Here is an 11735-nt window from a genome sequence, read left to right on the forward strand (position 1 = left end):
GCCGGAGGATCTGCTGGCGAAATTTAGACATAACTTGTTATTCTTCTTATTTTATTTCAGTCAGACTATAGCTGTGATAACTCCCCTCCCCCGCCTCGAGGCAACCATGGGACTAATTGGACCCATCGGAGCAGTGTTGACTTGCGCTACAGGACTGTTGTTTAGCACCACTGCCCATCCCTGTGATTTGGCCTCCTGCTGTTTGCCATGACGGGGTTAAAGCTGGTGCACACGAAGCCAAGCAGCTGAGGTTCCCTGATGGCCAAGTGGCCCCAAGGGAAGGTACAAACTTGCTGCATAAAGGCAGCTGCCTCCCTATCTGAACACACACTGCCTGCTGCCCGTGCAACCTCCCTGATGACTCCTTGTGCTTCAGGGTGAAGACCTCTGGTGCCAGCGGCTCCCTTCTAGCAGGAACTGGGTACGTGGGCAGGTTTCACTGTCTGTAACATGCCAAGTGCAGGGCGAAGGCTGCAGGCTGTTTGCATTCTGTGCAGAGGCAAAGGACTCAGCGGGGCTGTTGGGGTAATCCAGTGATGGGCTGGAAGACAGGCAGCATTAGGTAGCTTGGGAACCATCCCCTACAACTGTTCTTGCTCCACAGTGGGTTATTCAACCGACACAGAAATGTGACATTCAGAGCCACCTTGGAGTGTTAAAACTCGGATGCACCACATTAGAATGTGTCAGAGGGTGCCATGTGTAGAGGTGCTGAAAGCTCTTAACACTATCCTAAAAGAGGCTGAGCCATAAGATACCCCACGGAGTATCCGTGACTGGTTTTCTGTGTTTATTGGCTCCTGGAAATGTAATCAGCAGTTGAGTTTTCAGAGGTTTTATTCTCTGGCTCCAATGCAAAGGCAGGAACTCAAAGCTGCATTGCCCTGTGGTAAAAGTCTGGTAGGGCATATTTCTACTCCCTGATTGGCTGAGAGCTCCGGACAGTCTGCCCTGTCGATACCCCTCCAAGTTACAGGACTATCACTATGCCTTTGTAGGTCGCAACAGGGAATGCCAAATTCAGGTTACACCGCTGAGAAATAGGGCAAAATACACCCTGAAATGCTGGTCATGATTCTCTCATAAGATAAACCACACCAGCCAGACAAGTAACAAGAAATCCTAAAAGCAGTTTCCAAAGGCATTCCGGTGTTCATATTGCCAACGAAAACATCGGATTCAGAGATGAGCCATTCTTTAAAACCAGTCTTATCAAGTAAAAGTGTCGTCTGATCGCCATACACCCAGGTCAATATATCACTTTGATCTGATTTTTTTTTTAAATCATGCTGTTGCCAACCCTTTAGTATCTAAAATCTAAAGGATTCTTTATAAAGAGAAAGAAAGGTGGGAGAGAAAATTTGTTAAAGGAATCAAATACATTCATGGCAACATTCTGGGTTCAGGCTTATAGCAGTGATGGAATAAATTGCTGGTTTATGCCAAATCTCTGGTCACTCTCCAATTATTGGACATGCCTAAATCCCTTAGACAGAAGCCTGCCATTAATATAAGTCCTCCAGAGGTCTGAGCTCCGAGTGGCTGACACAGGAAAGACACAAATCGGGGATGCTTCCATGGTCTTTTACAGCTTCTGCCATGTGGAGAGACGCCCGTTGTTTCAAACAAAGATCTCAGCACGGAGAGGCACAAATAGCATAACCATATTCAGACATCTCCTGTGCCACGTTCTGTACAAGAGTTGTTGCCAGTCTGTAACAGAGGTTACCCCAATGATCAATATGGTCATATTTTAAACAGATAACAACTCACCCACACAGCAACATTTCTTCAAGAAGGGGTATCCCAGACATTGCTGGATATACCACAGGGACTTTCTATCCCAATATTAGAAGTATCCGTGTATAATAGAAAGGGTTGATCAAAATCATGTGTGTCTAAAAAAGATTCTTCATTGTCAGGCTCATTAAGGAAGTAACAATATTATTAAATCTTTTTATAAAACCAAGATAAAGCTTGATTAGACCAATGGTGGGTTGGATCTACTCTTGCAGCATGATTGCGGTAGTGTTTACGTGATGTTGCCAAAGGCCAAAGGAAATAGCTAGCTTACTCATACAAGGTGTGGTAAATGTTAGGATCCCAATTAGCACTCAGTCACTGTGTGTTCTCCATAGTGTAGGAATCTTGGCATTTATCCAGGAAAGCAATATGGTAGTGTACTTCAGTTTCCCTTTTCCATATAGGTGTATAATGTCTTTTTTGCTGTGTACAGCTGCAAGGATAGTTACAGACACTTAGGATATGTCTAAACTACATGGCTCCGTCAACGGAGCCATGTAGATTTGTTTGTTTGGCAAAAGGAAATGAAGCCGCGATTTAAATAATCGCAGCTTCATTTAAATTTACATGGCTGCCGCGCTGAGCCGACAAACAGCTGATCAGCTGTTTGTTGGCTCAGCACGCTAGTCTGGACGCTCCTCTGCCAACATGAAAGCCTTTTATCGACATCCCCGGTAAACCTCATCCTACAAGGCATAACGGGGAGGTCGATAAAGGCCTTTCAGGTCGGCGCGGGAGCGTCCAGACTAGCGCACTGAGCCGACAAACAGCTGATCAGCTGTTTGTCGGCTCAGCGCGGCAGCCATGTAAATTTAAATGAAGCCGCGATTATTTAAATCGCGGCTTCATTTCCCTTTGCCGATCAGCCTAATCTACATGGCTCCATCAATGGAGCCGTGTAGTTTAGACACACCCTAACTGTGAAATGTCAGCGTGACAGGGACTTTAACATAAAGTGTGTACTTATATAGAACTCTTAACTTGTTCTAAGGTTTTTCCAAAAGATTAAGCATATTAGACATTTTTACAGGTTTTGGTACCAGCAACACAGTCACAGAAGTTGATATTAGCATTAATATGAAATCAATTCCATTGCAAGTGTACATTTGCAATCAGTTTTTGTTGTTGCACACCTTCTATTCAGTACACTTGGGGTTTGGGCATTTGGGGATTAACCTATTGGTTTTATTTGTAATTTTAAATTTTTCACTTCCTCTATGTTCTGGAGGAATCTGAGTTCTCTTGTGTGACAGAATCCACTGACTGGCGAGTGTTAGGGTTAGGATCAACTTTTACTAACAACAAATCTTTCTTTCCCTGTTAGTCGGGTAATTTGCATCAACCCAGACATGACCATGTTTATCAGTTTTCAGAGTCTTAACCATTACCAACTGCAAGGCTAGAATCTGTCTTAAAGAAATACCAACCATTTTCACTAGCATGTTAGACAAGATGTTTTTGTGGTTCCATTCCCAACCTCTGCTTGCGCATGGAATCTGATGTTAAGTCTACTAAGAGATTACAAGACATCCAAGTTTCTAGAGATGAGACTTTGCCTGCCACCCCCTGTATTCTCAAGAGATTAACTGCCCAGCTATTCTGTGCTACAAATTCAACTACCCTCTGAACCTGAAACACACACTGTCCACTTACAGAATCAACATGGAGGCATTCCTTTCCCAACAGCATCCTCTTCCTTCCCAGCCAGCTAGCTGAACACAGCCACTTGGTTACCATTGAGCTAATGAGGCTAATTGAGTGAGCTGGAAGTGTCCCATACTTAGCATTTGCTGTAAATAAACCATGAATCATATAGAATCATGAACTTTCGTGGGCAAAACCCACTTCATCAGATGAGATGGAATGAAAATAACAGAAACTAAGATTTATTTAGAAGAAGTACTTGTCAATTGTAGGAACCGTGTTAATGAAGCTAATTACATGGACTGGAAGTGTCCCAGACATAGCTTTTGATGTGAAAATGTGAATGTTAAAGGCAAGAGAAAATGGGTCTGCATTTTCACATTAAAAGCTATGAATGGGACATAGAAGCCCATCTAGTTAGCCTCATTAAAATGGGTCCTCCATTTGACAGATACTTCTTTTGCTGTTATAAATCTCTTGGTTTCTGTTATTTCCACTCCAACTCATTTGATGAGTGGGTTTTACCCACAAAAGTTCATAATTCTATATGATCCATGATTTATTTACATCAAATACTAAGTATTGGGACACTTCCCGCCCACTCAATTAGCCTCATTAGCACCAGCACCACAACTGATAGGTGGTTCCCTCCTGCCCCTTTTCTATTTCTTCTTTTTTTGTTATAAATTCTGGGTTCCAGCTTCCAGCTCAACTGAAGAAGTGGGTTTTATCCATGACCAAGTTCTTTATATATGTTTATATTAGTCTCCAAGGTGCCTCGTTTATTTTTAAAAGTTACAGGCTAACATGGCTCTCCCTCTGAGACTTTTTAACATGACTCTCTATATTTTGTGAGTCTCTAAGTTGCTACAGGGCAACTCACTACCTTCCCAAGGTTACAGTTACCCTATCCCTGGTCTGCCATCTTTGTCCATGTGCAAGATACAGGCTCTCTCTTAGGGCTTGCAGATTAGTTGCTACTGCAGTATTAGGTAATGATGGTCACCAAGACTTCTTATTCCTGGCCACTAGCAAGGATTTCAGTTCTTGCTGTGGGGCCTTTCTCTTAAGAGACAAACCCCTCTCTAAGCACAATTCTTTAAGGCTTTTTTCTGTCAAGTTCTTCATATTTGATTGGTGATAGAAATGTAGCCGTGTTAGTCTGGTGTAGCTGAAACAAAATACAGGACTATGTAGCACTTTAAAGACTAACAAGATGGTTTATTAGATGATGAGCTTTCGTGGGCCAGACCCACTTCTTCAGATCAAATAGTGGAAGAAAATAGTCACAACCATATATACCAAAGGATACAATTAAAAAAAGGAACACATATTAAAAGGACAAATCACATTTCAAAACAGAAGGGGGATGCGGGGGGAGGAGGGGAAAGGTAAATATCTGTGAGCTAATGGTATTAGAGGTAAGAATTGGGGAAGCTATCTTTGTTATGGATAAGATAGTTAGTGTCTTTGTTGAGACCCACGCGTAGAGTGTTGAATTTTAGCATGAATGACAGTTCAGAGAATTCCCTTTCAAGTGCAGATTTAAAAGGCTTCTGAAGCAGGATGAAGGTTGTGACTGTTTTCTTCCACTATTTGATCTGAGGAAGTGGGACTGGCCCACAAAAGCTCATCATCTAATAAACCATCTTGTTAGTCTTTAAAGTGCTACATAGTCCTGTATTTTGTTTCATATGTGATTGCTCACTCATTATCACTGCTCATTAACCACCAAATCTGTCAATATCAACATTCCAGTTTTGAATACCACAGGGTTCCGATCCAAAGCTTAGTTAGTCTAGTTCTTGGGTACTGCCAACTAAGCTAATGAAATCGTAACTTTGTGGGTCACAACTGAGAATGCCAAATTCACATCACACTGCTTAGAAATAGCCCATATATACTCCAAAATGCTGGCCATTATTCTCCCAAATTAGCCACAAACATAAACGATCTCACCACACTGGCTAATACAAGGTCATAAAGGCACTTTCTTTAGGCATTCCAGATTTATATCACCAACAAACACATGAGTTTCATAGATGAGTGATTTGTTAGAGCTAGACTAATCTCTAACAAAATGAGATCAAAATGAGATCAAACTAGCTACAGGCATAAAGGGAAACAAGAAGACCTTTTATAAATACATTAAAAGCAAGAGGAAGACCAAGGACAGGGTAGGCCCACTGCTTAGTGAGGAGGGAGAAGCAGTAACAGGGAACTTGGAAATGGCGGAGATGCTCAATGACTTCTTTGTTTCAGTCTTCACCGAGAAGTCTGGAGGTGTGCCTAACGTAGTGAATACAAGCAGAGAGAGGGTAAGTTTAGAAGATAGGATACACAAAGAACAAGTTAAAAATCACGTAGGAAAGTTAGATGTCAGCAAGTCACCAGGTCCTGATGAAATGCATCCCAGGATACTCAAGGAGCTGATAGAGGAGGTATCTGAGCCTTTAGCTATGATCTTTGAAAAATCATGGCAGACAGGGGAGATTCCAGAAGACTGGAAAAGGGCAAATATTGTGCCCATCTATAAAAAGGGGAATAAGAACAACCCAGGAAACTACAGACCGGTCAGTTTAACGTCTGTCCCAGGGAAGATAATGGAGCAGGTAATTAAGGAAATCATATGCAAACACTTGGAAGGTAATAAAGTGATAGGGAATAGCCAGCATGGGTTTGTGAAGAACAAGTCATGCCAAACTAATCTGATAGCTTTCTTTGATAAGATAACGAGCCTTGTGGATAAGGGAGAAGCGGTGGATGTCATATACCTAGACTTTAGTAAGGCATTTGATACGGTCTCGCATGATATTCTTATTGATAAACTAGGCAAATATAACTTAGATAGGGCCACAATAAGGTGGGTGCATAATTGGCTGGATAACCGTAGTCAGAGAGTTGTTGTTAATGGTTCTAAATCCTGCTGGAAAGGGATAACAAGTGGAGTTCCTCAAGGGTCTGTTTTGGGACCCGTACTGTTCAATATCTTCATCAACGATGTAGATATTGGGATAGAGAGTACGCTTATTAAGTTTGCAGATGATACCAAACTGGGTGGGGTTGCAACTTCTTTGGAGGATAGGGACATAATTCAAAATGACCTTAGCAAGTTAGAGAAATGGTCAGAGGTAAACAGGATGAGGTTTAATAAAGAGAAATGCAAAGTGCTCCACTTAGGAAGGAACAATCAGTTCCATACATACAAGATGGGAAGCGACTGTCTAGGAAGGAGCATGGCGGAAAGGGATCTAGGGGTCATAGTGGACCACAAGTTGAATATGAGCCAACAGTGTGATGCTGTTGCAAAAAAAGCAAATATGATTCTAGGTTGTATCAACAGGTGTGTTGTAAGGAAAACTCGTGAAGTCATTCTGCCGCTCTACTCTGCACTAGTTAGGCCTCAGCTGGAGTACTGTGTCCAGTTCTGGGCGCCACATTTCAAGAAAGATGTGGAGAAATTGGAAAGGGTACAGAGAAGAGCGACAAGAATGATTAAAGGTTTAGAGAACATGACCTATGAAGCCAGGCTTCATGAACTGGGCTTGTTTAGTTTGGAAAAAAGAAGATTAAGGGGGGACATGATAGCGGTTTTCAAATATCTAAAAGGGTGTCACAAGGAGGAAGGAGAAAATGTGTTCCTCTTGGTTTCTGAGGACATGACAAGGAGTAATGGGCTTAAAGTGCAGCAGGGGAGGTTTAGATTGGACATTAGGAAAAAATTCCTAACTGTCAGGGTGGTCAAATATTGGAATAAATTGCCAAGGGAGGTGGTGGAATCTCCCTCTCTGGAGATATTTAAGAACAGGTTAGATAGACATCTGTCAGGGATGGTGTAGATGGAGCTTGATCCTGCCTTGAGGGCGGGGGGCTGGACTCGATGACCTCTCGAGGTCCCTTCCAGTCCTATTATTCTATGATTCTATGATTCTATGATAATCACATAAAAGGTTCCTCAAATCCCAAAGGATTAGCCACACACCCAGGTCAAATATAATTTAGATCTTACCCCAAAATCATTCTGTTGCCAATCCTTTAATATCTAAAATCTAGAGGCCCTGTCTACAAAAGTTGAGGAAAATAATTTATCTCCCTCGTACTTGTAGCAATCTTTCAGGGACTTGAAAGTTATCATGTCCCTTCTCTGTTTTCTCTTTTCTAAACTAAACAAGCCTCATTCCTTCAGCATTGCCTCATAGCTCATGCTTTCTAGACCTTTAATCATTTTTGTTGCTCTTCTCTGGACCTTTTCCAATTTGTCCAAATCTTCCCTGAAATGTGGCACCCATAACTGGACAGAGTGACAAGAGAATTCAATGACAGTAATGAGAATTTGTTTAAAAATGTCACTAAAGGATTCAACGCCTTCCTGATTTCCATTATGAAAGATTTCTAAGTAGCAGTTGTCAGTGGGAAAATTTCTCTGGGACCAAGAGACCTTACTGCTGCCTGTTGCATCTGGACCTGACCACTGGGCTAGCTGAATTGTAGGTCTGATCCAATCTAGCACTGCCTGTCTTCCTGTTGGTGTTGTAAATCCAAGACTGATCGTCAGAGTAGAATCTTGTCTTCTTCAGTATCATCTCATCTGTTCTCTTTCCTTTTAGGAAGAAAAGCTCACAGCTCCTCAGACTTCCCCTGCACATTATGTCAGCTGTCAATGACAGCAAATTCAACCCTGCAGTGTTTCTTCTCACCGGGATACCTGGGCAGGAAGACGTCTATCTATGGTTCTCTATCGCCTTCTGCTTCACATACATTATTTCGATAGTTGGCAATGCTGTCATTCTCATCATTATAACAACAGATTTAAGCCTCCATGAGCCCATGTACATTTTCCTTTCCATTTTGGCTGTCACTGACCTTGGCTTACTGATAGCCACTGTACCAACGATACTGGGAGTGTTTCTATTTAACCATAGAAAGATCAGCCACAATGCCTGTTTTGCCCAGATGTTCTTCATCCAGTCACTTCAATACATTGAATCCGGTGTGCTCTTGTTAATGGCCTTTGACCGCTTTGTTGCGATCAGTAACCCACTGAGATACGCCTCCATCTTAACCCTGAGAAGAATAGCCAAGATGGGACTGGTCTTTGCACTAAGAGGGGTGGGTGTCATACTCCCACTCCCCCTTCTCCTGCAACGGTACCACTACTGTCGAGCCAACATCCTCTCCCATTCCTACTGCCTGCACATGGAGGTCATGAATATGGCTTGTGCGGACATCACCGTCAACAACATCTATGGCTTGGTTATTACAGTTCTCACAGTGGGGTTGGACTCGCTGCTCATCTTCGTGTCTTACGTGATGATCCTCAAAACGGTGCTGAGCATCGCGTCCCGTACGGAGTTCCTCGTGGCCCTGAACACCTGCGTCTCCCACCTCTGCGCTGTCCTGCTCTTCTACACGCCCGAGTTCAGCCTGACTTTGATGCACAGATTTGCCAAGAGCTCTTCTCCCTTGCCCCATGTGGTGCTGGGCTACATCTACTTACTGGTCCCGCCCCTGATGAACCCCATCGTGTACAGCGTGAAAAGCAAACACCTGCGCGCCAGGATCGTCCGGGTGTTCATCAAGTGAAGGGCCAGTTTATCATCCCGCTGCAGCGCAGATGAGATGAGAGACAAGAATCACAGATCCCGGCAAGTGATCCCATCCCGGACCCTTACACCTGTAATGCCTTGATCCCCGCTGTGTAGAGACAGGTTCAGATGGACTCTTAGGCCTGAAGAGCTGCTAGAGGGGCTGTCCCCGCCCACTGGGGGAAGAGACCAAGGCAGGTGTTGTATTGGCAAAGTGACTGTGCGCCTGGAGAGCCAAGGGATTGGTGGGACATTGGCCCCTAAACTAGAATTTCCAGGCTGCTCAGCCTCCCAATTCCTGTTGCTTTTGTGAATAAAGAGAAGGGAGGTGGCTGGTGTTTCCTGTGACCCCTGGCCTGTCCCCGTCCCATCTGGTTAAAGATCCTGGAAATGGCTCCAGCAAGGTGTTGAGTTGTCTCAGTCCTGGCCCTTCCTGAGCACTCTGGGTGCTGTGTGATCCCGGGGCTGCCCCAGCCGTGGGCAGGGGCTGCTCAAGGGGCCCAGACTCTCACACCCTCAGCCAAGGGCTTGTGACTGAGTCGTGTCAGAGACATGATTCACGTAGGAGCCGGGCCGGCAGCCTCCCCCACCACCGGGATAGCTCCGCACGTCACACGCCTGCCGAGCCCACTCCCTCCTGAGGGGGAGCAGGGCTGTGGGGGTGGGGGAAGGTCTTGCACACAGGAGCCCTGGCAAGAGGCTTGGGCCCAAATTCCCTTCCCCTCCATTTACATTTTCCCAGCGATGCAAAGGGAGAGAAATTGGCCTCGGCACCTCACAGAGGCCCAGCGAGTTCCGGTCCCAGCCCACCCCATTCAGAGTAGGGTGCCCCCCCCTTTTCACAAGGCAAAAGCAGGACCCATGCAGGAAGCCCCACCTCCTTCATGGTCTCACCCATGTCCCCCTTCATTCCCCAGAACTGTCAACTCCTGCTTCCTCTCTGGCCGGGCTGGGTGTCAGAGCCCCAGTAAGGAGAGCCCAGGGAGCAGGTGCTGTTCTGGGGAGCCCTGGATGTTCCACCATCACCAGTCAGGGGTCACGATGCGGGGGGGGGGGGGAGAGAAGAGGATTAGGGTGAGGCCCCATAGCGAGGGGGTGCAGGACCTCCTCAGACCCACCCCAGGCATGGACAGGATGGCGTGGCCTGCTAACTGTGGGTAGCACCACCGGGAATTCAGGACCAGCACCGCTGTGGAGATTTTCAGCCCACACCTGGGCCTGAACTCTGCATTTTGAGACACTCCTGCTCAAAGTGCACCCTCATCCAGTGGCCGTTAGGGATAGAAGGGATTGGGCGAGGGGCGATCAATCAGTCAGCCCCGAGCCATGGTTTGACTAAGGGTCCATGTGTTGCGGCTGACAGAGGCCTAGCTCTGGGAAATCCCAGGTCACTGCTTTTCAAAGGACCTGGGACAGGAGGCTGTTAGGGCCGGGCATGGCTCCTTTCCCTCTCTGCCATGAGGAGGAGCTTTAGGAAGGAGCGCAGGCTGCGTTCCCTCTCCTAACCTGGGTGACACCAGAGGGGCGCAGACAGCTGCCCATGCTCCGCCCGGGGCAAGGGACCGAGGTATGTGGAGAAGCCAGTCTAGCTGCAGCTAGCTCGAAGCAAGGCTGCCCCCAGCCAGCAGGGAGGTGGGATGTTCCTGAGTGAAGGAGGAGGATGGGGCCTGGGCTTTGGAAGAGACGGGGTTAACAGGGCCCCGCAAAGGGGCTTTTGTTTTAAGAGTCCCAGGCTGCGAGTCAGGCATGAGAAGGACCTAGGAGGGAAGGGCAGGGGGCCGGAAGGGCTACCTCTGGCCACAAGGGGGCGCTCCATGGTGGTCACTATCCTCCGGACTTGGCCCCAGTGGGCCGTGCTCTTGGCAGCCGTTACCACCAGGGATAGCTCACCCCAGCCCCCTGCTCTGCACTGCACTGAGGGAGGGAGAGAACCGGCCAGAAGGGAGCCCTGTCTCACTGAGCCTGAAGCGACGGGAGATAGATGTGTGACAGCCGCCGGTTATTTCAAAACCGTTGCCTCTGCCCTGAGCCCTGGCTGATGGATCTGTCCCTCAGGGGATCCAGGAGAAAGCAGGACTCAGCGTTATCATCTGGAACAGGAATTGTTCTTGGGTCCCTGACTGGTGATGTCACAGGAGTGTGATTCCCAGAGTTTCTGGCAGTCTCAGCCTGCTGAGCTACCAGCTGCCCTCTCCCAGCCACTAGCCCCAGAGAGGAAGGAGGGTTCAGAAGTTAACGTGCTGGCCTGGGACTCAGCAGAACTGGTGCCAGTTCCAGGCTCTGCCACAGTCTTCCCCTGTGACCTTGGGCAACTCAGTTAGTCCCTCTGTGACTCACCACTAATCTGTTTTAATACAGCTCAATGTAAAGGTGTGGCTATAGAAACACAGACACAGGCCATCCTGACCAGATGGGGGACTCACTCCAGGGAAGCAGACACTGAAAAAGTCTTGAGGGATCCTGCATAAAACCCCTTTAGCAGATCAAGGGGACAGAGGCTCTTGTGACAGGCCCCGGTATCACATCTCTGATGGGCCTGTGCTAGGAGGGACTGGGAGAGAGCTCTGGAACAACTGTGGAAGCCCAGAGATTGTGGGTGGCTGGGCCTGGCTACCAGTGGATCAATGAGATCTCTGCCTAATTTGGAGATCCCTGGGTCCCTTTTTTCATTGCTCTTGGAGAAAGGGATGGACCAATGGAAAT

The 11735-nt window shown here is 46.5% G+C and overlaps 1 protein-coding gene across 1 annotated transcript; it reads left to right on the top strand.

The window, feature by feature from the left end:
* The first annotated feature begins 8094 nt into the window (after nt 1-8094).
* On the top strand, nt 8095-9030 carry LOC102459740 (olfactory receptor 51G2-like). Its single transcript, XM_006132537.3, has one exon. It carries the CDS (start codon nt 8095-8097, stop codon nt 9028-9030), a length of 936 nt encoding a protein of 311 aa, XP_006132599.3.
* Nucleotides 9031-11735: the final 2705 nt, after the last annotated feature.

Source organism: Pelodiscus sinensis, chromosome 1 (assembly GCF_052426305.1).
Source record: "Pelodiscus sinensis isolate ZL-2025 chromosome 1, ASM5242630v1, whole genome shotgun sequence".
NCBI lineage: Eukaryota > Metazoa > Chordata > Testudines > Trionychidae > Pelodiscus > Pelodiscus sinensis.

What these genes read in the sequence shown, in the direction of transcription:
- LOC102459740 (XM_006132537.3), top strand. Translation starts at nt 8,095, where the DNA reads ATGTCAGCTGTCAATGACAGCAAATTCAACCCTGCAGTGTTTCTTCTC.